Raw genomic sequence first — 25,130 nt, forward strand, 5'->3', positions numbered from 1 at the left:
TCCAGCCTGGAGAAGGGAACAAGATAGCGGTGCGATTGTTTGGAAAGACCATCTCTTCCATTTACCCCCAGTCGCAAACCATACTCCGTGCTTTTAACCGGAAAGGGACGGTTCTAGAAGTAGTATTGACAGTGCAGGAACGGTGTGTAGGGGTTGATTTTGTTGGTCTGGAGTCGTAGAAAGGAAAGGCTCGACTGGACTGAGATCTTTGTAGTCGTGTTCGATTGCGCCTTGAGAGGGCGGACAAGAAGCGCAACCTGTGCAGGTGGGTATCGTGTTGAGTTGGTTGCTTGCTTCGAAGGCCCGCACAGAGGAGTCGCATGACTAACTCCTCTACGCCGCCTCCTTGCCCTTCCCCTTGCCTTTGTCACCTGCAGCATCGTCTTCTTCAAGGTCGGGCATGTCATCGTCGTCATCGTCCCCCTCTTCGTCATCGTCGTCTGCGCCCTCGGCGTCAGCAGGACTGTCTCCGCCGAGACCAGCGCCACCACCAAGTTTGGAGAAGTCAATGCCGCCAAACCCGCCATCCTCACCGAGACCGCCACCGAACTGGTTCATGTAGTCATCCTCTGGAGCCTCGTTCTGTTCGTCCTCGTCGACCCACTGAGATTTGATTTTAGTATTGGCTGGAATGACATGTGGATTGTCGGCAACATACCTTGTCGAAGTCAGTGCGCAAGTAGTGAACTTTTGCCGAGTCCTTGAGCAAGCGCGGCCAGTATTCTTCCTTCATCTCCTTCTTTCTCAGAATCAGTTGGATGTTGGCCGGCGTGTGGTGCGTCTTTGAATTTTCCACGTCAATCTCAGAGTAGAATTCCATCTCGAGGTGGTATGTGGTCTTCTTGGTCTCGGATGTGCCGGTGAAGGTGAGGCCGGTAGGCTTCAGGTCGAGTTTGAGAGACTTGGGAGGAACATCAGGCACACTGATCGTCAGGTAGACGTAGTTCTTCTCAGCCTCGGTGGCGGATGAGCGTTGAGCCCACAGGACTGCATTGTCCATGTCAGTGTTTGCTCAAGCACCAGAGGGAGTTGACAGTGGCATTTACACCGTTCCATGTACTGGAGGTGAGCGACGGGGTACCATACCTTCGGGAGTAGCTTGAGAAGACATTTTGAGGATTGAAGATTAGTGGATTTACTGATCTGAGAAGATTCAGAGTCGGGAGTGATGGTGGTAGGGAGAAGTGCTCAGTTATGGGGTATGGTTGCTGCAGAGAGACAAGGGAAGAATGATCTGCCTGCTTTAATGCGACTGACTGCGGAAGATTCGTTGTGTGCGTGGGCTGTAGGTTCTAGAGACTGAATGGAAAAGGACGATGCCAGCAACGAATAGAATGACATCGAACAGGGCCAGAAGCTATCCCACCTTGCACGAGCAGTAGCCGCCCCAATCCCCCACTCCTCGCTCACCAGGCACCAAAGGCAGCACCTCGGAGCAGCCCTACCAGTCACCAACTTTACTTCGGCCAACTTGCTCCGGGAGACGTATGCATGCACCCTCTACCACTGCCATCTACCAAGACTGGACACCCTCACTGAGAGCCTCCAGCGGTGGTACTTTATTCACGGTCCGCCATGGCTCAGTAGCTGGCCGCAACCAGGCTGCGACAAATCCCAGCCGACGTCAAACGACCCGTATCCGTGAGGACTACCCACCGCGCCAGTATGCAGTCATTCAAGGCAGTTTTCTTTAAGCCGGATCCCCAGGAACAAGTGCGTTCTCGAGCACTGGCTACGTCAACCCACGCTGACCCCTTCTGTAGAAACGAAAATGTGACAGTATTATCCGCAAGAACGTGCGGGGGCTCGACCGCGACATTACCAATCTCAAAGTCACTGAGCAAAAGACACGAGCTCTCATTCTTAACGCTGCGAAGAGAGGACAGAAGAACCCCTCACAAGCCAAACAAGGAGCCAACGAGGCCCGGATCTTTGCGCGAGAGCTGATCAAAGTGCGAAAACAGGCGGCAAGACTACACACTAGTAAGGCACAACTACAGAGCGTGCAGATGCAGGTAAACGAGGCTTTCTCAGTTCGCAAGATCGAAGGCAGCCTCAAAGCAAGCACGCGGATCATGAAGGATGTTAACACGTTGATTCGACTGCCGGAATTGACGGGTACAATGCAGGAACTGAGTCAGGAATTGATGAAGGCCGGCATCATCGACGAGATGGTCGGCGACGCTCTGCCAAATGATGAGCTTCTGGAAGGAGAGGACGAGGAGGCTGAGACTGAAGTCGACAAGATCCTGGGCGAGGTCCTGAAAGGCAAACTCGGGGCGCAGGAACAGCAACTGCCACAACTCCCTGTCGAGCAGGAAGAAGAAGAGGAAGAAGACAGAGAAGCGGAACTGGAACAAATGCGAGGGAGGCTAGAAGCACTAAAGAGTTGATGTGGCTATGACCAAGGCGAGACCGCATTCGTGCCGTGCTACGAAGGTAGACTGCACCATATTGATGGGATATGAACTGGCGTTGCATGGACACAGGAGTGGCGTCTCGCTGTCTTCAGATGCCCGCGCGGCATCGCTTTGAATAGGCTCGTGACATTTTATTGGCGCGCAACCCGAAACCGGTCTAGTTATGTAGCCTTGTTTTAGCGGCTTCTGGCGGCTGTTGCCTCCGAATTCTCCCCCTACTGTGTAGGCTACGAGCAGCCACCTCTTTCCTTTCACTTTCACCTTCACCTCACTGTGCATCGTCACTGCCACCGCTTTATTCAAGCGCATCTCTAATTCTACTTGCGCCTTCATCACCAAATTTGTTCCTATAATCTATCTCTTCTTTAAATTCTTTCACGCTTACAACTTGACGCGCTGCGACAAACCAATCACTTGCTTCTCCTGTGGCGCAAATCCATCTCAGAACGGCTCCCTGACGACCACAACACTCATTATTCCTCTCTACTTCAGTCCACCTTTACCACTTCTTCCTTGAACCTCCAAGTCAAACGTTCAAGATGTCTGGCAGGCTAGATCAATCTCTTGACTCCATCATTGATAGCCAGAAGAAGGCAAAGCGCGAGACTCGTCGTCGCAAGGTCGGAAAGCCCACCGGAACGGTCGCTCCTGTCGGTGGTGTCAAGAAGGCAACGAGACCCGTCAAGTCGGCCATCAAGCCTGCTACTGGCGCTGCGGCTCAAGCTCGATCCAGCAAGATTGTCGTCAGTGGCTTGGTATGTCCCGACCGTCGTCAATGTTCACCTTGTCGCTGCTAACAGATATCCCAGCCATTTGACGTCAACGAAGCCCAGATCAAGGTATGTTGATTACGAGGCTTATCGACCTTGGATTTCCATCGCCGCCCGTCCATCACCTGTTATTCTGCGCGCGCTCTTTACGCGACCGTGTCCAAGGAGAGGTTGTCGAGGACAACGAGAAAGAACATTGAAGAAATGGCAAGACCGGAGTGACTACACCCATGGATCATATCGCCATGCTGAGAACGCTGGCTTGATATAGGGCGGGCACTGTTATTCCGTGCACTCTCATGCTCGTATTCGTTTGTTGCGATGCAGCTTATTGAGACCGCGGATTGCCTACGATTTCGCAAGATCATTCCCGGCGGCTAGCCACCGTGCAGGGTCTGAAGCAGATCTGCCCAGAGAGCTTCTCATCATGCCGAGACGCATTTGAGATTCTCACAACCTTGACTATATGGAGCATCAGCAAGTTGCGTCAGAGTTCAGGAAAGCACAGCACAGCAGCAGAGCGCATCCAGCAGACGAGCCCACTGGCACTCCAGCAGCCATCGTCGCCATCCGGGAAAGAAGCAGGCTAGTGACAAGGAACAGGAGCCACCTTGCCAGGCCACTCATCAATGCTGCCCGCAGTACACCCATACATTCCACCAGGAGCCTACATCAATACGGCTATATGTCCAATTCATCGCCGCTAAGGCGCCGATGACGAACCTCAACAGCCCGTTCACACATGGTCAACTTGTTGGCCCGTCTTACACGACATCAGCAACATCTGTTGCCCTGAACTCCCAGCTCTCGTCAAGCATCTGGGCGCCACACCCTCTCGCTGTTGCCATGCTGCTGCTCTGACCTATGCACTTGCTGATGCTTCTCTGCAAGAATATGTACCTGGACCGGACTCTACGGTGGAAGCACGTCTTTATCAATTTCTTGTCCGGGGACGAACGGAGCGGAGATATGCTATCACTATCCATCCACGGCAGCTTACTGATCACTCTCGGCCGAATAGGAATATTTCGGCAAATCCGTAGGCAACGTCAAGAAGGTTTCCCTGCAATATAACCAGACCGGTCAGAGCCGTGGCATCGCAGACATCATCTTCTCAAAGCCAGACTCTGCGGCCAAAGCAGCAAAAGACCTGAACGGAATGCTGGTGGACAAGCGACCAATGAAGGCAAGCACGACTCCGTCCACTGCATGCCTGGAATTTTTCCTGACCTCAGCTAGATCGAAGTGGTGGTAGACGCAAGCCATGTTCCAACACCGGCTCCAGCCAAGTCACTTGCGGAACGTGTTGCGTACGCAAACCCAAAACAATCGGTAAAGTCGGGGCCACTGACCAAGACCAGCGCCAACCCAAAGGCCCAACCCAAATCAGCTACTGCACCCAAGAAAGTTGTCGGAAAAGATAGTGCCAAGGGACGACCTGCTGCTAAAGCTGGAAAGCCAAAGCGAGGCCGAAACCCGAGACCGAAGGCTAAGACGGCCGAAGAACTCGACGCCGAAATGACCGACTATTGGGGAGGCAACAACCCAGCAGCGGCCGCCACGAACACCGATGCGGCCGCCACGAACGGTGCTGCTCCCGCACCCACCACTGGCGAGGACGCCATGGAGGAGATTTCAGTGAGCGACATCGAATTCATATGCTGAACCCCCTTGGAGACTGACACCCGCATCAGTGAAATCCCATGATTGGATATCCCAAACAAATTGAGACCAAAGCTCGCACGAGAGCGACACAAGACGACTGGCGACTCTCGAACTTTCTCTTTTCGCCAGATGACTGTACTACATAGCACCTTGTACCCTCACCCCTGCTTTCATTCACCCAACAAATGTGTTGCTAGCTTTGCGAGGGAGGACGGAAGACTGGGCGGAAGGCATACTGCGGGCTGACAGGGTTGGTGCACGAGAGCAGCAATTGGAATCGCACGGAAGGGAAAGGCGTCGGCGATAGATCGTGCTTCGATCCAACGAGCTTGTATGCAAGATGCAGGCACTGTTCAGCAGAAATACGTGCACAGAAACAAGCCCAATTCTAAGTTCATTCCCAAATCAGCAGTGTCAAATTCTTTCAACGGGAATTTCATCTCAAGCGTAGTCCTCTCCTCCGGAACCTGATTAGACCTTGACTTATTCCAAGATTCTCTGTAGGCCATAACACGTTGCCCGAATAGGCGCTTTCATTATTCATTCCGGTCGTGAAGTGATTTATTTGAACCCACCGCCCAACATGGCCAGTATGTGACGGGAAGCCCGGCCCCAGTCCAACCTGTGGTGATCTGACCTCAACGTAGCAGCTCTGTAGGACCCCTCGAGTTTTTCCACGCATTGGCAGTGGCTTTAAAGAAATTCGTACTCGTCTTCGTCTTCGTGTTGGGGTATCGCGGTACGTCGGACATCGGAACTCACTTGGGCGGACTGAGCGGGCTGAGCGGACGGAGCGGGCCGATTCTGCTTGGGATGCTCAAGGACGTGATCTTCGTGTCGATTCCGCAGTAGTACGAACGGTTGGTTCTGCGCTTTGGCCTTTCCTTTCTCTTCTCGCCCTTCTCTTGTTCCTTCCGTCTCTGCCTTCGTCTCGCCCTCCGCCACAGCGTGGAAGAGTGCAGGTTGACCAGGACCAGGGACAGGCCTGATGTCGGACTCCTCCTCTGCTTGCTCGGCCTGCTCTGCTTCTTCACTTGTATCAGGTAAACTCTCGTATGGCTCGTTGGGGTTGGAGGGAGACTCGGGATCATCGCCAGCAACAAAGGCCCACAAACTCGTCGTCATTTCCTTTTCGAGCGAGTCGTCGCCGTTGATGGTGTCGATGTCGGTGTCGTCGTCACCACTGGTTTCGGATATCTCAAGTTCGGTCTCGAGGCCCTCCATCATTGCAGAGCTGCCCGCGGTATCTCCTCGTCTTAGGGCACCCTCGCTGAGGTGAATCCCACCCAATGAAGCGCTATCGCTTGCCGGGTCAACGAGTACGACGTCTGTGTCAGGGCGGCCATCGGCGCTAGAAATGTCAGAGGAGAGACTCGTCACGGTATGTGTTCCGTCGGTGGCTAGTTTGCTCGCCCTGCCGACTGTCGAGATGGCTTGACTGCTGCTGATATCTTCAATGTCACTTGCACAGTTGCTCATCGGCGAATCGACTTGATCATAGGCTCTTCTGATGCGGCCAGGACCGAAAGACTCAAAGGTAGCTCTGACGGGATCCAAATTTGGCACGGGTGTCTCGTCAAATACACCACCACTTCCGTCGTCGTTGCCGTCGGGCACCCAAAGCGGTAGGTACCGGAATTCATCCTCATTGACGTTGAGCAACGTGTCGAAGAGATCCGTCGGCAACAGACTGGTTTGATGGAACAGATGGGGCGGATAGAGGACACTGGAACAGATGTTGCCCACGGCTGCGCCAATCTCGTGGAGCATCTGCTGCGGATTGATAGGGTAGAGGGGCTGATTGCCACTTGAGCCGTAGGCACTGGCTTTGCAGTGGCCGGTCAGATATCCGGCCTGTCCAGGGGTATTGCTGTTGGAGAAGGCTTGTAGGACTGTGCGGTTGCTACTTCCGGGGGTCGGCTGTAACGGCCGTTGAGGCGTAGACATGATGCTGCGAAAGCCATTGAAAGACCTCTGCTCATATGAGGACGATCCTGCTGTTTGCATTGCAGAATCACGACGCACTATACCTGCCTCCATGGAAGGCCGCTCTTTGGTGGCGGCAGGCGGGTCCGAGTTCGAGTCTGAGCCATCTCCAGTGCCTGACCATGCTTCACCTTCCAAAAATGGAGCCGACGAATGAAGCGTTGAAGGGTTAGCTTTCTCGGTGGTATTCACCGCCATTGAGTCAGCCTCAGGACGGCCCGGCAGGGTTGAGTTAGCCTTGGAGCTTCTGCGTTTTGCAAGAAACTCGGCTACTTTTCCCGCCCACGCGGTCGCAGGGGTCGGCCCGAGCTGTATATGCTCGACTGTTCGTTGCTGCTCCTCGAGCCGTTGTTCTCCCATACGACTCTGAACGGGACAAGAAGCATCCATCCTCATCGCCTTCTGTCGCAAGGCAAGAGTAGGTTGAGTCTTGCTCGAGACTGTAGCCCTCTTCTCTACCTGCGGAGCTAGACGGCCATCGATGCTTGACCATGACGGCGTTGCGGAAGCTGGAATTCTGTAAGAAGATATCCAAGCGCTAATATTGCTACGGTATTCCTCAGACACGGCTGGAGCGGTCGCTGTATTGGACGAGAACAAGAACAAGTCTGATTCGTCTTCTGATTGTGCGGCTGGAGCTGAACTAAACTTTGATGGGCCGGCGGCGAAGGCCACTTCCTCGCTGGGAGCTGGCCTACTGGAAGGAGGGACTGAATTGTCCATATCCCAGAAACCACCAATGAGTTCCTCGGCTTCGCTGGTCTTACGTCGTTTGGTGGGCGAAGATGGTTCTTCTGCTGGTCGAGATAACGAGCTTCCTGGGGGAGTTTTGATTGCAAGTTTGTCGAGTGTCAAGTCAGCGGGATCTTGGATGCCACCTGCACTCGTCTCAGAGATCAGATGATTAATGCCCTCCGGTCCCCGGTGTTTCACACGCTCTCGCTCGCGCAACATCCGATTCACCGCAACGATCTTGTCGTCGAACATGGTCCGTAGTATCTGGGTGATGCCGTTCTCTGGCTGTTTCTGGTAGAGCGCCTTGAAATCTAGGGTGTGCTCGGTGTCATATAAAAGTGAGGTGGTGCCTTTAGAGGCGATGTTCGTGTAACCAATGTCAAATTGCGTATGCTGTAAAGCAAGCCAAAAGGTCTTTGTGAAGGGCCTCGTTGATGGGTTGAGGGTCTTATACAGTTCAGAACAGCTGTTAGCCGTAGCTGATCGGAATCGGAGAGTGGATGTCACATATTGCTCTAGCTCTTCAAAGGGCTTGTGATCCTGGCAAAGGACGAAGTAGATTCTTGAGCGCACGTATTCGCGGATAGTCCTTTTCGCTGACATCAACAACTCCGCCTCTTTCGGCATCTCTGCGATGGTCTTGTCAAGAACGCCGTACATGGTGCTCTCTTGTAGGAAGCTTAAATGTTCACACATACGAGAGGTGATGTCCCGAATACGCTTTACAAGAGACGAGGCAGCGTGATCAATACGATTGCGTTCATCGTCATCGAGAAGCTCAAGTTTCCGGCCATGGACGTTTTGGCGAAGTGGTGTGAGAATGTTTGACCTGTGTTCTCCATAGACTTCGATGAGAGCCCTCTCGCCGACCAGGATCGAGAATGAATCCTTGACGAGAGTTGGAGACCTGATGCCCATGGCGATTCGATACGCAACTTCAGGATTGTTTTGGACGAAATTGGCATTGGTGCCTGCATAGAGCCAAGTAGTAATCCAGCCCGAGATGCGCTCATGGGCAGCGCAGCCGAAGTAGCGAGCAATAGCGAAGAACGTCCACACTTTCGGGGCCGAGTCGAGCTTTGGGTCCTTCCCACTGATGGCCTGCAACAGTCTCTCGAGAGCGGAATGGTGGCGAAGGGCGGAATACTCTGCCGCGACTGCTGGTTGTGGCTTCGGTCCCGATGGTCTAGGGGCACTCACCAGATTTTGCGCAAGTTCCAATAGGTTGGATGGGCTGGTAGCAGGATCGGCTGGGGGCTCTCCCACGGTATTGGAAGGGGTAGCTTCATGTCCCGGGTCTTGGCCTGGAGGTAGTGCTCCTGCTCCGAACTCATCATGACCTAGGACCAACAAAGGTGCGAGTTTGTAGTGGTCTTTTGCCTGATGCCACGTGAGCACGCCACGAGTGCAGGAGAGTTCGGTGATGAGGATCACGGCTTCCTCATCTTCCCTGGGTGGGCGAAGATCGATGTAGCATCTGAATTTCCCTCCGTGCTTCCTTTCCGCCTCTTCAAGCACCGTGCGGTGCTCCTTCCTCAATCTTCGCTCCGCACGGAATGATTTCGTCGGGTTCAGCAAATCGTTGTCGGTAAATCTGGACTCGTCGCCCATGAGTCGCAGAGTTCTCGAATTCAGGACATGGACACGATCAAAGTGACGCTTAATGTACTGGTAGTCCTGAGCTGTCTGCCCAACCTCTTGTGGGGGGGCACCAAAGTAGATCGCCACGTCGTCGTCCGGTTGATCCAGCGGAGCGAACTCGTTGTTGAGATTGAGCACAAGTTCCAGAGTCTGTCCTGTGGAGTCATCCTCGATTGGTTGCTGGCTTTGACGGAGCAAGTTTTGTCGGTCCTCGAGTGACAGTCTGATAGCTTCAGCCAGTTCCGCCTGCTCGTTCGCAACGGGCCGGGGACTAAACGAAGTGCTGCCGGTAGCATTCCAATCGTCCTCCCACACCGGATTAGCAGCGAAACCACGACATATCTTGGTAGGCTTTGGGTCGGCGTGTAGTTGATCCATGTCCACTAATGTTCGTGCCGCCTTCTTAGGGAACGTTGTCCTGTCAGGGACGAAGATGTTGTTGTGGCCGAAGTTCTCGAAGCTAGAAAGGCTCAGCACAGTCTGGTGAACAACTGGGCCATTTCATTGCGTACCTCACATGCGTGACACAAGCCGGTCTTCAGGCTGCCTCGTCGGTGTGATAATCCGCCTTAGAAATTCGGCGTGAGGCTGAGGCGGCGGCAAGGTTGTGATAGATGCTTGCACTGTCAACACATACGTAGCGAAGTTGCAACTGAACTGGAAAAGAGACAGAGACAAGCAACAGTTCTGGACCAGGCTGAAGTAACGTCAAAGAATGAAGTGAAGTGACGCGGAAAGGGCACTGGTGTCTGCCTGAGCATGTCAGTCACGGGTTCTTGAGACTCAGCTGCATATGCATCCTTGCTCCCCCGCCATTGAGATGCTGGTTCCCACCCCTGGCAAGCAATCCACTCCATGCAGCAAAGGGACCAATGGCGAGAAGAAAGTGCTCGCAGGGATGGCGCTGTTCATTCATAGGAAAACAGTAGGCGGACAGGCAAGCAAAAGCCTGGCGCCGTGTGTTCCCCATTCTTGCACGAGCTCACTCTACGCCATCGTTTGGCTCCCGCAAGCAAACCTTTGGACAATGAAGAACCAGACTCAATAGACAGATTGCAGCAAGGTGCGATTTGGGTGCGTTTGATGACGGAAAACACGCAAAAGATGAAGTGGAGAGAAAGCCGAACTACACAGTACGAGACAGTACGGCGCACGGTGGGTCGTGGCTCCCACCGACTCCATACGCGGCTGCCACCGGCCACCCGCCCTACGGCCTGCCCGGTCAAGCGACAAACACAACTCCTCCTGCCTGACGTTCTACGCATCGTGCTTTCATTTGTCTCTTGGCGATATAGGATGTTGGGTGCTTCTTCACAGAAACTGGCATAGCAACGAGTAGAGCATGGCATGGTGGTAGCGGAAGCGAGGTCATCTCAATACATCGCCGCCACCACCGCAGCAACAAGTATGACCTCAGACCAGTAGTCCTGAAGCGCGGTCCGAGAATACTGTACAGCCCTAGAATTGTGCGAAAGAGACATCGGTCCTTCTCGAGCGGGATTGGAGTCGTCCTTATCCCACACATTTGCTCCACGCTGGCAGACCACAGCCAAACCCAACGAACAGATAGATCAGGAAGATAACCACAACCACCAGCAGTACCATGACCCGAACGTTCTTCCACCACATCTGTCGCCTAAGCCCCCTACTTCGTACCCGAAAGTCCCTTGCGCTACCTCCAAGCCGATCAGTCTTATCCACCAACAGATCAATCCTTTCCCCTCTCTCCAGCACCCGCTCAATGTTCTCCGTCATGATATCCCGTACACTGTCAATTTCTTTGCGTGCGTTCGTGAGCGCGTCGCTGGGAGGCGCCGTGTTGTATTGCTGTATCATGGCCTTGAGCGTGGAGTTGAACGCTGCCGTGCCGTACGCCGGGAGAGACTGAAAGTCCGTCGACTCAGGCTTGTATTGCGTCAGGAACTTCTTCTTGAGTTCGAGCAGGAAAGCGAAGGGTATGCGCCGTCCCATCTCCGTCTGTGCCACCACGAGGTAGGTGAGAGCTGCATGGCTTGAAAGCTGTTCGTCCGAGCCATTCGAGGTCGACGAAGGAGAGTCGGCTATATAGTGCACGAACAGCCGATCGTGTGTATACGTGAGCTTTGCTGGACTAGCATGGGAGATTTTAGGGAGGATGACTGAGGCGAGAGACGAGGCCGACGACGATGACGTGCCGGGTGAGGTGTGCTCGGTCAGGATGGTCGTGCCATGGGCGATGCATGCACTGTAATGTGCTGTCAGGAGGTGACCATCGGAGCATGCAACAGGTGCACTTACTAGAGCAACTGGTTTGACTGGCCTGAACTTGAGGCCATGTTCGGAGGCGCTAGGCGCTGTCCTGTAGTGATTGGAGATATGGCACGAGTATCGAGCGTTCTTTTAGGTTGTCAGTTGAAACGATAGTTGGCGTTGGGGCTGATGAGAGAAAGGGTTGTCGAGGCACGAGCGAGAGGACTTCAACCGACTGTCCCTGTTGCTGCTCCCTAGGCCCAGGCCACTCACTGCGCAGGGTGTTACAGTAGGTGCACCAGGTGCGCTTGTGCAGTTGCGTCACTCAGTCCCGCTAAAAGGAGTGGCGGCAAACAGTGGCTAAGCACGCTAACTAAAGTCAGTGGCCACGTGGCGCACGCAGCCTTGCAGGCTCACCAGGCTCAGGGCTATGACAGTGGGTAGGGGCACCCAGTTATTGTAGAGCGCCAAAATACTACTTGATCTCCACGCCTATGACCCAGCTTTCTTAGGCCGGATGGGGTATCAACGCAAAAACAGAGCATCCGCCCAAATATTACACGACCGGTCTTTCCAAGGTGTGCGTCTCCTGATCTTCATCAAGGAGCATGGGCCTGTCGTGGGCTGGAATTCGACCTAGCTCCTCTACTTGCTTCTTTGCCGTCCCAGTCACCGTCACACCTGGCTGGGGTTGAGCTAAGGTGCCCTTTTCCGGTGTCCTGCTTGACCCAGGTCTAGCTCCTTCCGCATCAGCACCTGCCGTGGCTGGCCGGATAGCCTCCTTTTCTCCCAGCCGGTCTTTACGACCGCGTCCACGACTCTGGCTGGCTCCTTTACCGTGCCGCAGCTGGCTCCGCATCTCGTGAATGACATCTCGGAAACTTTCTTCCAACGAGTTCATCCTAGCCATCATGATCTTGCTAAACATCTCCTGCTGCTCTTTCTGCTCCTTGGCATGTCGTGACTCGGCTGCCTCTTTCGCCACATGGGCGGCAAAGGAACTCGGTAGCGCCCCAATAAAGCCGCCACCGACTGCTTGGTTATCACCTATGTCTGACACCAGATCCAGTTCAAGCGATGGTCTCCGCCGAGGTTGTCCTTGGACTGGTAGCAGTCCGGCAAGATTCGGAGTCGATCGAAAGGCTTGGTCACTTTTACCAGGGAGAACCGGCCGCATCCGAGTCGGGCCTGCTGTAGGTCGCTTTGGTGTCCTGTGGCCTGGAGTATGTGATCTGGGTTTGGAAAATGGTGTCCGAGTTCCTGATCCTTGGGCCGAGGCCTGTGCCTTGGTGACTGGAGCTATTGTGCCCCCAACCGAGGAAGATTGCTCAGTGCTGGAGTCCAACACTGGTCTGAAAATCGTCGTTGCGGTTGACACGTTGCGCGTGTGTGAGGGATGCCCATGCTTGGGAGAATACGCCTTAGCAAGCCTGGCGTGGGGATTTGTCACCGCAGACTGATCGTCGTTGGGTTCGGGAGCTTTTGGCGACTGCTTAGATGTGAAGTAGTCATGGCGCTCAACAACGGCCGGAGCTCTGTTATATGTCTCTCGTTCAACCTCTTTTGGCGGTCGAGTTTCGGATGCTGTGGTTTCTTCCTCGTCAACCTCATCGTTTGTGTGTAGTTCATCGTCTCCATCCGCATCCGTGTGGTGACTGGGCTCTTCCATGGCCGACGGCGTCACCATCATTGGCTGTCTTTCGGCTGGAGACAAGACATTTGCAGCGGCTGTAAAGTCAGCCGGGTCAGATACAACTGACATTGTGCGGCGCGAGAAATCGCGAATTCGGCTGAAGTGGCGTGGGCGGCGGGAGGACGACTTTTCGGCCTCTAGTAGATCGACAACCTGCCTGTCCTGCTCCTGTGGGGGCTCCACAGTATCGTCGCCCATTTTGCTCATCCATGTGTTCACCACGTTGCTCGCCTTGCGAAGATCGCGACGTCGCTGGGCGCTCCGTACCGTGGCATCAAAAGGCTGTCTGAATACCTCCTCAAGCGCCCTATCTTGTCTGAAAGTCGCGATGGAAGGGGCCCTAGTCAGACGCGGGAATTTGGGCGCCCTTTTCTCTTTGCTTCGGTGGTCGACAAGATCAATACTGTCGTACACTGTCGACTGCAGGATAGTCTTCTCGTACACAAAGATTGAGAATAACAGCGGTAAGTGGGTGATTTTGATTATAGTTCTGTTAACTTTGACGTACTGCCGGAAAGGAACACAGTACCGCAGAGGCACCAAGAGCCACTGCAAGATGTTGGTCGGTGCGACATAGGAGAAGAGAGCATCGGATTTGACGTGGGAGATGGTGTTGACTGCAAACAGAAACTGATGTTCTTCATTCGCGTTCCGGACGATTGCCATGAAGGAATTCGTCAGTACAGTGATCAAGATGGTGACCACGAGAAAGTGACAGATGAACAAGAACAATGTCAGGATGGTCTTTCCCAAGGCATTGTATTCGTTCCATCGGTCCCATGCTGCAGGTGTGAAACCCATCAGCATCTGAAGCAGCGCATATGCCACCGAGCTAGGAGTGTCAACGCCATCATTGCCGAAAGACAAAGTCAGCGCAACAAAGAAACCACTGCAGCTGATCAGGATCAAAAGTGAGACTGCAATGAGGTCGGCGGCCATGTATCGAAATGCAATCAGGAGCGGCGAAAAGTAGCGGTAATGATCAAGAACAGAGAACAGCCTGGGAAACAGCAGGATGGCGTCAGCGGCGAGCACGTCGTACGCCATGTTGGCCACATAGTGTTTCCTCACGTCAGGCATCAGTATGCCATACAGACGGAGCGCCAGGTGGACAAGAAGCAGGACAAGGATTCCCAGGTCGAATGTATTCCAGAAGCTCGCGATGTACAGACTGAAGCCTTGTTCGTTGAAGCCCACGATCTCATCGAGCATGTATCCCGCCGCCCAAAACCAGAAAATGACTTCGAGTGTCGTGATCTCCAGCGATCGTTCCACAAGGACCGCCACAAACAAGCTGAGAAGGACGGCAAAGGACAAGGTGGAGAGAATATTGCGGTATCGAGGGACACGCAACCGGGACAATTTGAAGAGCGAGGCATCGCGAGGGTTGTAGAGCGTGACAGCTCTCCGCGCAGGTTGAGTTTCAATGCTTATAGGCACTAGCTTGCTGGTTGAGTTCCCGCCACTTGTCCCATAGCTCCTTAGCTGTTTGCTCGTAGGTGGATACTGGCGATGCAGGTTGTCGGCAGCAGAGTGAAAGACGATAGTGCCGGCCCAGATCGCTTCCAGCTGCTTCACCACCATGGGATGAGAGAGGAACTTCTTGGCCTGAGCACGGATGGCGATTTCGAAGCAGGATATCCTTGCTGGGCGCTGGGTTCCTCTTCTGGAAATCACGGTGGATCTCCGTTCGTCCTGAGTATGCGGCATCGCGTCCAGCTGTCCCTGTAGAGGGTCAAAGTCGTACGACAAAGCGTCAATCAGTCCTCTTGTAGAGAAGTCTCTAAGCATCTTGATGGCGAGCAGCTCACAGACCATGGCACGAGTTCTATTCGTCCCACTGTTGCCCGAGGACATAGCAGCTTCTTTTCCATACTGAAGACAGTTGGCCATAAGAGCATAATGTGTGGCAGCATTGAGATGATTGTTGCGAATCTCTTGTTCTATTGGCTTCACAAGGAACTGCGAGATCTGAGGAGCTCGGAGCTGCTCCCAGGACAAGACCGTGTCGCAGCGAGAGGTAACCAACAATCGAATGGCATGGGTAAGAGCAAAGACCGGTATGGCATCCAGGTGGGCTGTTGAAAAGATTGGAAGCAGGGGTTCGCGATCGTCGAGGCCGTCTTCATCCTCGTCGCCGCGCCCAGCATCAGCTCCGTCTTCATCGTCTAACTCTTCCTCGTCGCCTCCTTCTTCGCTATCATTCCCCTCATCTTCCATCGCCTCATCATATTGTTCGTAGGGTGACCGTCTTCGGCGTCGAGGAGCATTTCGTAAAGTTTCGGGGGAACGCGTCGTCGGAGTATAGGTCGAGGAGAACGGGGAGTGATCACGATGTCTCCGAGTTCTTGCAGATCGCCGGAGGGAAAAGGACAGCATGGTCGGGGCTTTAGAAATTAGTGGAACGTGGTAGGTATGTGAAGCCCGAGCAAATAGCGCAAGGTTCTTTAGTGGCGCAGACGCGTAATAATATGGGAAGAAGAGCTGCAATGCATTTCAACGCCGGCGCATGCGCAAGAACAGACTCTGCGGAAACAGTCTGAGACGACTCGGAGCAAATGGGCTTGGGAAAAGGCGAGAAGCAGAGGGTGGGAGGGGGTAGGCCTTCGGCGAGATTTGATAGTCGCGATCTTTGTAGGAGCTTGGGAATGGGAGATGAGGGATGGCAGTGTGGTGATTGGAGTGCCATCCCACCTGCACTCCACCTTAGCACTAACACTTGCATTCCTGGGTGCTAGAAGTGACAACCGCATCAAGAGCAGCAATACATCTGCATGTGACGATCGAGGAAAAGACTGGTACGGTGTACAGACAAAGTTGGTGGCCTACGAGTGAGGCCAAGGTCATCTGAACAAAATGTGTATTTGGTGACCTCAAGTACTGGCTCAGAGGTGGTGGAGGCTCGGTAGAGATAAGGGCACCGAGGGTTCGATGCATAATCTGATTGGGGGAGCCCCCATTGCAGCTGCAAAGGCGGGCAAGGTCGCAGTAAGCGTGCAGAATTTCTCGGTTGCTTGCAGCTGGGGATGCAGCGGCATATTTGGGGGCACAGCGTGGAGTAGCGATTTGCAGCGATGGAAGCTCGTCATTCACGGGAACTGCGTGGGGAGGAGAATCAGTATATCAGAATCTCCCCTAGGTACATACTCGGTCCGGATACTGGTGTGCAGGAGTCGACTCCTAGATTCACATTTCCCTGGTGTGCGAAACACAGCCGTTAGAACAGGTTGCATGTCACCTAACCGCCGCCTAGCTGTCACTCAACTTTCGTGCACTGCAAGAACCGGAGTCGTCACCGACTCACTGTCACTCGGCGCCAGAGAAAGCAAAAAAAGCGAGCTAACGGGCAGTGGCATTAGCGCATGGCTACGGTCACTCCATGATTGGCTGAAAATTCTCTTGGCATCAAAAGTTTGAGGAACATTTTCTTTCTCAATGTGAACTCATTATTGAAACTGTCTATCATGTAGTTGTTGTAGTTCTGTTGTCCAAGGCCCATACCCACTGGCGAGCATATAACCTCGTCTTCAAATGCTCCCCTGAACACCTGGCTGCTGCATCGACAGCGGTCAACCCACGCCTTTCACCATGAGTCGGACAGTCTCAATTACTGTCGATGGCCGGCCCACGTCGAGTGACAGCAACTTGCCTCAGAGCCCAACTGTGGCTGCTTCTGTTGGGCTCAGCAGCATCGACGGTCCCTTCTCCCCGAATTACCAAGTAGATGGCGATGCTATGGACGGTCTTAATCTGATGGCTACGAGTCAAAGCTTCAAGGATGAGCAACCCAAGGTATACCTCGAACTGAAAGATGGCCAGGTCTTCGAAGGGCTCAGCTTCGGTGCCAACAAGAGTGTCTCTGGAGAACTCGTCTTTCAGACCGGCATGGTCGGCTATCCAGAGTCCATCACAGACCCATCGTATCGCGGTCAACTCTTGGTCATCACTTTTCCCTTGGTCGGCAACTATGGTGTCCCATCTAGGGACACGCTAGATGAATTGCTCGGTGATCTTCCCAAGTACTTCGAGTCCGACGAGATCCACATCGGCGGCCTGGTCGTTGCCTCATACGCCGGCGAGAGTTACTCCCATCATCTGGCGACTTCCTCTCTTGGCACCTGGTTGAAAGAACAAGGAGTCCCCGCAATATGTGGCATCGATACTCGAGCTTTGACGAAGATCATACGTGAAGAAGGCAGTATGCTAGGCCGACTTCTACAAGCAAGGCCGTCTCCGAAATCGAAGCTCACCAACGGCGTCAAGTCAAATCCCTTGCCAGATGGAGACGTGGTGATGGGCCCGCAAAACTGGCGAGAGCAGGTAGAAGAAGTCGAGTGGCATGACCAGAACAAGAGAAACCTAGTGGCAGAGGTGTCTGTGAAGGATCCTAAAGTCTACTCCCCTCCGAGATCTCGAGCTCTTCTTCATCCATCTGGTAGACCTGTTCGAGTGGTGGTTGTGGATGTGGGTCTCAAATACAACCAGCTTCGATGTCTGTTAGCACGCGGAGTCGAGGTCATTGTAGTTCCCTGGGATTATGACTTTCCAGCGCTGGCTGGGAAAGATTACGACGGACTTTTCATATCCAATGGGCCTGGAGATCCTGCAATGATGACACCCACAGTCAAAAACATTGCGGCAGCCATGAAGGAGGGACGGACACCCATTTTCGGGATATGTCTTGGACATCAGTTAGTTGCCCGCGCAGCTGGTGCCGACACATTGAAGATGAAGTTCGGTAACCGTGGCCACAACATCCCGTGCACGAACCTATTGTCAGGAAGGTGCTACATTACCTCGCAAAATCATGGGTTCGCTGTCGACTCCATGACACTGCCAGATGGGTGGGAGGAGCTATTCGTGAATGCAAATGATGGCAGCAACGAAGGTATCCGACACGTGTCTCGACCATATTTCAGCGTGCAATTTCACCCCGAGTCAACCCCGGGCCCCCGGGACACCGAGTTTTTGTTTGATGTCTTCATTGATGCCATCATGAAGAGCATTGACTCGGTAGAAGCCCTGTTGGAACCGGTCAGTTTCCCAGGTGGTACGGTCGAAGAAAATGAGCGAGCCCACCCTCGGGTTAACGTCAAAAAAGTCCTTGTCCTCGGAAGTGGCGGTCTCAGCATCGGCCAAGCTGGAGAATTCGACTACTCCGGAAGTCAGGCTATCAAAGCCTTGAAGGAAGAGGGTATTTACACTGTCTTGATCAACCCCAACATTGCCACTATACAGACTTCGAAAGGTTTGGCCGACAAAGTCTATTTCCTCCCCGTGAACGCAGATTTTGTTCGCAAGGTCATCAAACACGAACGACCAGATGGTATCTACTGCACATTTGGTGGTCAGACTGCTCTGCAAGTAGGGATTCAGCTTAAAGATGAGTTCGAAGCTCTGGGGGTCAAAGTTCTTGGAACTCCGATTGATACCATCATCACCACAGAGGACCGTGAACTCTTTGCTCGAAGTATGGAGTCCATTGGAGAGAAATGTGCCAAGTCAGCATCGGCTTCGACCTTGGAAGAAGCGATGCATGTTGTACAGGACATCGGCTTTCCCGTCATTGTGAGAGCAGCCTACGCCCTAGGTGGCCTCGGCAGTGGTTTCGCCGACAACCTTGATCAACTACGCGAGCTTTGTACAAAAGCCTTCGCAGCAAGTCCCCAAGTGCTTATTGAGCGAAGTATGAAGGGCTGGAAGGAAATTGAGTACGAGGTGGTCCGAGACGCCCGCGACAACTGTATCACTGTCTGCAACATGGAGAATTTCGACCCCTTGGGTATCCATACTGGCGACTCGATTGTTGTTGCACCGTCTCAGACGCTATCAGATGAAGACTATAATATGCTGCGTACAACAGCAGTCAATGTCATCCGTCATCTTGGCGTAGTGGGAGAATGCAACATCCAGTACGCCCTCAACCCCTTCTCCAGGGAGTATTGCATTATCGAAGTCAATGCCAGACTGTCGCGATCTTCAGCCCTTGCATCAAAGGCTACGGGCTATCCTCTGGCGTTCATCGCGGCCAAGCTGGGCTTGGGAATCCCACTGAACGAGATCAATAACTCAGTAACGAAGAAGACAGTCGCTTGCTTCGAGCCATCACTTGACTATGTCGTCGTCAAAATTCCACGCTGGGATCTGAAGAAGTTTACCCGCGTCTCGACTCAACTGGGTTCTTCGATGAAGAGTATCGGCGAGGTCATGGCGATCGGTAGGACTTTCGAGGAGGCCATCCAAAAGGCTATACGTTCGGTTGACTTCCACAACTTGGGCTTCTCAGACGTACCCAATCCTCTGATGTCGGTCGACGACGAATTGCAGACTCCTTCGGACCAGCGCATGTTTGCTATCGCTAATGCCATGCATGCAGGCTATTCGGTAGACAAAATTTGGGAGATGACCAAGATTGACAAGTGGTTCCTCTCGCGACTCAAGGGTCTCAGCGATTTTGCAAAGCACATGTCCACCTTCACTGCGACCACCGTACCCCTGCCTCTGTTTCGGCAGGCAAAGCGACTTGGCTTCTCAGACAGACAGCTGGCGCGCTATTGGAACTCAAATGAGCTGGCCGTGCGGCGCTTGAGAGCTGAGGCTGGTATCCACCCATTCGTTAAGCAGATTGACACTGTGGCGGCAGAGTTTCCTGCTTATACGAATTACCTTTATCTCACCTACAACGGCACAGAACACGATGTCCTCTTCACCGACCATGGCGTGATGGTGCTAGGGTCAGGTGTCTACAGGATCGGCTCTTCCGTCGAATTCGATTGGTGCTCAGTGAGGGCCATCCGTACTCTTCGACAACAGGGCTACAAGACTGTTATGGTAAATGTAAGTTGATTCTCTTCATTTGTTGTGCTCGTTCGAACGCACCTGCGTCTCAAATCGCCAGCGTCGAGGAGACCCTTTTGAAATGCATTCCCCTGTGGCCTCATCATCCACAGATCAAACCTGAGGCGCCACAAGAAGACCGCCCGTCATCGTCGGGCTGTGGCCGCCACCACTCAGTCGAGCTCCAAGCTCGCCTGAGTGGGAATCACCAACCGCGATCTTGGATTCTATTCTTCCCTTCTGCATTGATCTTCACTGCTTCTTCAACAAGTTACTCGATTGCTTCTTCTCTGCATTATTTATTTGTCGAACCATAAGCTAACTTCCCCCACGTATAACCCGGAGACGTTAAGCACTGATTACAACCAAGCTGACCGACTCTATTTCGAAAACATCGATCTCGAGTCAGTCCTGAACATCTACCAGCTCGAGTCAACCAGCGGTGTGATCATTTCCGTGGGCGGGCAGACACCAAACAACATTGCGCTGCCCTTGCACAGACTGAATGTGAGGATCCTGGGCACATCGCCGGAGATGATCGACTCGGCGGAGAACCGGTACAAGTTCTCGCGTATGCTCGACAGAATCAACGTGGATCAGCCAGCATGGAAAGAACTTACCAGCATTGACGATGCCCTGGACTTCTGCGAGAAGGTGAAATATCCCGTCCTCGTCCGGCCGTCTTATGTACTTTCAGGCGCAGCGATGAACACGGTATATTCCAAGGACGATCTCGAAAGTTACCTCAACCAAGCAGTGGCTGTGTCGAGGGACCACCCGGTGGTGATTACGAAATACATTGAGAACGCCAAAGAGATCGAGATGGACGCGGTCGCCAAGGATGGCGTTGTGACAGGACATTTTATTTCTGAGCATGTTGAGAACGCTGGTGTCCATTCGGGAGACGCAACGCTCATATGTCCCCCACAAGATCTTGAGCCTGAGACGATTGCGAGGATTGAGGAAGCAACACGAAAGATCGGGAATGCGCTTAATGTCACAGGTCCCTTTAACATCCAATTTATTGCAAAGGACAACGAGATCAAGGTCATCGAGTGCAATGTGCGTGCATCGCGATCCTTCCCCTTCGTCTCGAAGGTCATGGGCGTTGATCTTATCGAGATGGCCACCAATGTCATCATGGGCAAGTCTGTTACTCCATATCCACCTGTGAATCTCCCGCCAGATTACGTGGGTGTCAAAGCGCCACAATTCTCCTTTTCTCGCCTCTCCGGTGCCGATCCGGTCTTGGGTGTCGAGATGGCGTCGACTGGAGAAGTTGCCTCATTCGGGCGAGACCGTTATGAAGCGTATATCAAGGCAACCATCTCGACCGGCTTCAAGCTGCCCGAGAAGAACATCTTACTCTCCATCGGATCCTTCAAAGACAAGATGGAAATGCTTCCATCGGTCCGCAAGTTGCACCAGATGGGCTACAAGCTGTTTGCGACGTCAGGCACGGCTGATTTCCTCGAAGAGCACGGTATCAAGGTCAAGTACCTGGAAGTCCTTGGTAGCGAGGAGAAAGACCAAAAGTCAGAATACTCACTGAGCCAACATCTGGCCAGCAACATGATTGATCTCTACATCAACCTGCCCTCCAACAATAGATTCAGGAGACCAGCCAACTACATGAGCAAAGGATATCGGACCCGGAGAATGGCAGTCGACTACCAAACTCCTCTGATCACCAACGTCAAGATTGCGAAGATCCTGATCGAGGCTCTGGCGAGGCACTATGACCTGAACATCCGCAATATCGACTTTCAGACAAGCCACCGAACTGTAGTGCTCCCAGGACTCATCAATGTCGCTGCTTTCGTCCCTGGCATTACCGAAAAAGGATCGCCCGACTTCTCTCTTGTCACGAAAGCATCTATAGCAGCGGGCTTCAGCATGATCCGAGTCATGCCTGTTGGCGTCGAGGGCGCAGTTACGGATGCCAGATCTCTCAAAATTGCTCAGCACAATGCGGCCCATGGCGGAGCGTACTGCGACTTCAACTTCTCCGTCGCCGCGACGGGTGGCAACTCGGAGCAGATCATTCCTGTGAAGGGGGAGGTCGGATCACTGTTCATCCCATTCAATCATCTCTCGTCTGGTAACATCAACAAGGTCGCGACAGTCACTGCTCATTTCAGCACTTGGCCTTCGTACAAGCCGATTGTGACTGATGCAAAGACTACGGACCTAGCCTCGATTCTTTTACTGGCCAGCCTCCATGACCGAAAGGTCCACGTTGTGAACATCACCTCGAAAGACGATATCAGTCTGGTGGCACTGTCCAAGGAAAAAGGTTTGAAAGTCACATGTGATGTGTCAATCTACAGCCTCTTCCTGTCGCAAGCCGACTATCCAGACTGTCACGCGCTGCCTACACTTGCTGATCAAAAAGCGCTGTGGGACCATCTGCCCACAATTGACGTCTTCTCTATTGGCAGCCTCCCGTACCAGATTGCAGGCGACAAGGCGGTGCCCACCGTCGGCATTACTGATGCTCTCCCGCTGCTGCTCACAGCCGTCTCGAAAGGAAAGATGACCATGGAGGACGTCACCACACGTCTCCACGACAATCCGAAGGCCATTTTTGAGCTGCACGATCAGAGTTCCACCTCTGTCGAGATCGATATCGACCGACCGTATGTGCTTCAGGTTGGAGATGTGTGGTCGCCCTTCGTCGGAAGAACATTGCGAGGGTCGGTTTCAAGAGTCATGTTCCAAGGACATACTGCCTGTCTGGATGGCGAGGTCCTCCTCGATGGTCCTCGAGGCTCCGATATGTCGTCCCATGTGCCTGTCACAGCCGTGGCTGGGTCAACCTCACCGGTAATGCAACCGCAGGTCGAAGGTCCATTAGACAGAAAGACTTCTGTGCTAGACAACAGACGCGTGTCAGTAAGCGCAAGAAGCAGGCCCATCGTCCGCGCTCGGCCCATGGACGAGCTCCTACCGGCACCACCGACGGCATCCAGTCCCATTCTCCCCACTGTGGCGCCCTTGTATCAACCGCAGCCCCAGTCCACCATCTCTCCCTCGCTACTGTCGCTGCTTGCCTCGTCGCCATTCAAGAACCGCCACGTCCTCTCTGTCAACCAATACACCCGCCAAGATCTGCACATCCTCTTCACCGTCGCGCAAGAGATGCGCCTGGGGGTTCAGCGTCAGGGCATCCTCCCCATCCTACAGTCCCGCGTGCTATGCACCATGTTCTACGAACCCAGCACACGGACCTCCGCGTCCTTCGACGCCGCCATGCAGCGCCTCGGAGGCCGCACGATCGCCATCAACACCGACCACTCGAGCACGCAAAAGGGCGAATCGCTACCAGACAGCATCCGCACGCTGGGCTGCTACGGCGACGCAGTGGTCCTGCGCCACCCGGACAACGACTCCGCCGCCACGGCCGCCAAATTCTCCCCGGTCCCCATCATCAACGGCGGCAACGGCAGCCGCGAGCACCCCACGCAGGCGTTCCTCGACCTCTTCACCATCCGAGAAGAACTGGGCACCGTCACGGGCCTGACCGTCACCTTCACGGGCGACCTCAAGTACGGCCGCACCGTCCACTCGCTCGTCAAGCTGCTGCAGTACTACGAAGTGCGCATCAACCTCGTCTCACCTGCCGCGCTGGCCCTACCCGCCGAGGTCCGCGACCAGATCGTCGCGTCCGGCCAATTGGCCATCGAAGCGGACACGCTGACGCCCGACATCGTCGCTAAGAGCGATGTCCTGTACTGCACCCGTGTCCAGAAGGAACGATTCCCCTCGCTGGAAGAGTACGAGCGGCTGAAGGACTCGATGATCGTGGACAATGCGGTGCTCAAGCACGCCAAGAGCAGCATGATCGTCATGCACCCGTTGCCCCGGAACCGCGAAATCAGCGAGGAAGTGGACTTTGACCAGCGGGCCGCGTACTTCAGACAGATGCGCTATGGGTTGTACACGAGGATGGCGCTGTTGGCGCTAGTGCTCGCACATTGACAAGGTGGATCGATGGGGTTGGTGGCGTCACAAATCAAAAGCACGAAAGCAACACGTGAAATGGTTCATTAATACTGAAATTGAAATTCGCAGGGAGTTGGGAGGTGGGAGCCAGAATCACAAACAAACCAGATTGTAACTACTGCCTGATTTGAACAAAACTGGAAGCACGAGCAAAAGCAAAAGCAAAGTATAGACAAAATAGATTGTAGACATAGAATGGCAGGCACAGACGCAATCACACATAGAGCGTGTGCCTCGCGGCTATTCTCTGCATGGAGACCTACTGTGTATACAGGTCGTCGACATTCGAAAGGCAATGCCACATTTCCGGTCCGGTTCGAGTGAGATGTGTGTGGCGAGGTGTGTGTCTACGCCTCCTAAAATGAAATGCCCGGGCGTCAGTTGGCGGAATTGGCCCTCGAGCATCTCACCTCTCGGCCAAGGCGCCGACGAGGGAGGTTTGGCAGGAGTAGCACTCCACCGTCGTCTGGACGCCCTTGGACTGCGCCTGCTGAAACTGAGGCTACAACAAGGGCTCGCAATCGCACTCTGCGTACTCTAGGGTATCGTACCTCTTCCTGTGCCGGGTATTAATTAGGCTACTACAGTGCTTGCTTTCTCCCCGACCTGGCACAATGCCTGTAGCAGGCAATGTCTTGAGCGTTGAACTGTTTCCGTGGGATCAGGGACGCGTCCCTTGGCGAACAAATGAGTCCACTCCGATCCGGTCCTGTCCTGTCCAGTCCAGTCCAGGCAGACAAAGTCAGTGAAGTGAAGAGCATTGAACCCTCGTGCACCTGCAGGAAGCATCAGCCTCAGCAGGACCGCTGTCCTCCCGAAGGTCCGGATCGTTCTGTATCCCTTGAAGCATGGGGTGGTCGAGCATGCGAGGGTGGTGCTAGTAGCCTGGGTATCCGTGGGGATTGGAGCACACACTGCGTGGGTGGTGTAATGATATTCTGAGTGCTTAGTACGAGGTACAACTGTGCCGCCCCCGAGCAGCGGGATTAGCTGAGTGCCTCCCAGTGGCGCCATCCATGCTGACCGATGTGCCCGTCACTATCGCAAAAAGAAAGGGCAGGGCGTTGGCTGAGTCAAAACGCCGTGCGTGGAATCGGGACGGCCCTGGCAACAAACATACTGACAAGGTAAGCCTGCCTTTTTCGGTAT

General features: G+C 53.8%; 8 protein-coding genes across 8 annotated transcripts; 4 read left to right on the plus strand and 4 right to left on the minus strand.

Moving 5' to 3' along the window:
- Nucleotides 1-333: 333 nt before the first annotated feature.
- On the minus strand, nt 334-1,000 carry A1O7_08784 (uncharacterized protein; the record flags this gene model as incomplete). The annotated part of the gene is made up of 2 exons (XM_007762773.1): nt 334-603; nt 659-1,000. 2 exons carry the CDS (start codon nt 998-1,000, stop codon nt 334-336), a joined length of 612 nt encoding a protein of 203 aa, XP_007760963.1.
- A 665-nt stretch (nt 1,001-1,665) lies between these two features.
- Nucleotides 1,666-2,393, plus strand: A1O7_08785 (uncharacterized protein; the record flags this gene model as incomplete). The annotated part of the gene is made up of 2 exons (XM_007762774.1): nt 1,666-1,713; nt 1,764-2,393. 2 exons carry the CDS (start codon nt 1,666-1,668, stop codon nt 2,391-2,393), a joined length of 678 nt encoding a protein of 225 aa, XP_007760964.1.
- Nucleotides 2,394-2,959: 566 nt separating this feature from the next.
- Nucleotides 2,960-3,268, plus strand: A1O7_08786 (uncharacterized protein; the record flags this gene model as incomplete). The annotated part of the gene is made up of 2 exons (XM_007762775.1): nt 2,960-3,175; nt 3,221-3,268. 2 exons carry the CDS (start codon nt 2,960-2,962, stop codon nt 3,266-3,268), a joined length of 264 nt encoding a protein of 87 aa, XP_007760965.1.
- A 1,186-nt stretch (nt 3,269-4,454) lies between these two features.
- On the plus strand, nt 4,455-4,855 carry A1O7_08787 (uncharacterized protein; the record flags this gene model as incomplete). Its single annotated transcript, XM_007762776.1, has 2 exons — nt 4,455-4,522; nt 4,552-4,855. 2 exons carry the CDS (start codon nt 4,455-4,457, stop codon nt 4,853-4,855), a joined length of 372 nt encoding a protein of 123 aa, XP_007760966.1.
- A 693-nt stretch (nt 4,856-5,548) lies between these two features.
- Nucleotides 5,549-9,595, minus strand: A1O7_08788 (uncharacterized protein; the record flags this gene model as incomplete). The annotated part of the gene is made up of 1 exon (XM_007762777.1): nt 5,549-9,595. The coding sequence occupies one exon, from the start codon at nt 9,593-9,595 to the stop codon at nt 5,549-5,551; it is 4,047 nt and encodes a 1,348-aa protein (XP_007760967.1).
- Nucleotides 9,596-10,729: 1,134 nt separating this feature from the next.
- A1O7_08789 (vesicle-associated membrane protein 7) lies at nt 10,730-11,532 on the minus strand (the record flags this gene model as incomplete). The annotated part of the gene is made up of 2 exons (XM_007762778.1): nt 10,730-11,441; nt 11,495-11,532. The coding sequence occupies 2 exons, from the start codon at nt 11,530-11,532 to the stop codon at nt 10,730-10,732; spliced, it is 750 nt and encodes a 249-aa protein (XP_007760968.1).
- A 470-nt stretch (nt 11,533-12,002) lies between these two features.
- A1O7_08790 (uncharacterized protein) lies at nt 12,003-15,359 on the minus strand (the record flags this gene model as incomplete). Its single annotated transcript, XM_007762779.1, has 1 exon — nt 12,003-15,359. The coding sequence occupies one exon, from the start codon at nt 15,357-15,359 to the stop codon at nt 12,003-12,005; it is 3,357 nt and encodes a 1,118-aa protein (XP_007760969.1).
- A 1,368-nt stretch (nt 15,360-16,727) lies between these two features.
- On the plus strand, nt 16,728-23,957 carry A1O7_08791 (protein pyrABCN; the record flags this gene model as incomplete). The annotated part of the gene is made up of 2 exons (XM_007762780.1): nt 16,728-19,976; nt 20,295-23,957. The coding sequence occupies 2 exons, from the start codon at nt 16,728-16,730 to the stop codon at nt 23,955-23,957; spliced, it is 6,912 nt and encodes a 2,303-aa protein (XP_007760970.1).
- Nucleotides 23,958-25,130: the final 1,173 nt, after the last annotated feature.

The sequence above is a fragment of the Cladophialophora yegresii genome (genome assembly GCF_000585515.1).
Source record: "Cladophialophora yegresii CBS 114405 chromosome Unknown aczIN-supercont1.6, whole genome shotgun sequence".
Classification (NCBI taxonomy): domain Eukaryota; kingdom Fungi; phylum Ascomycota; class Eurotiomycetes; order Chaetothyriales; family Herpotrichiellaceae; genus Cladophialophora; species Cladophialophora yegresii.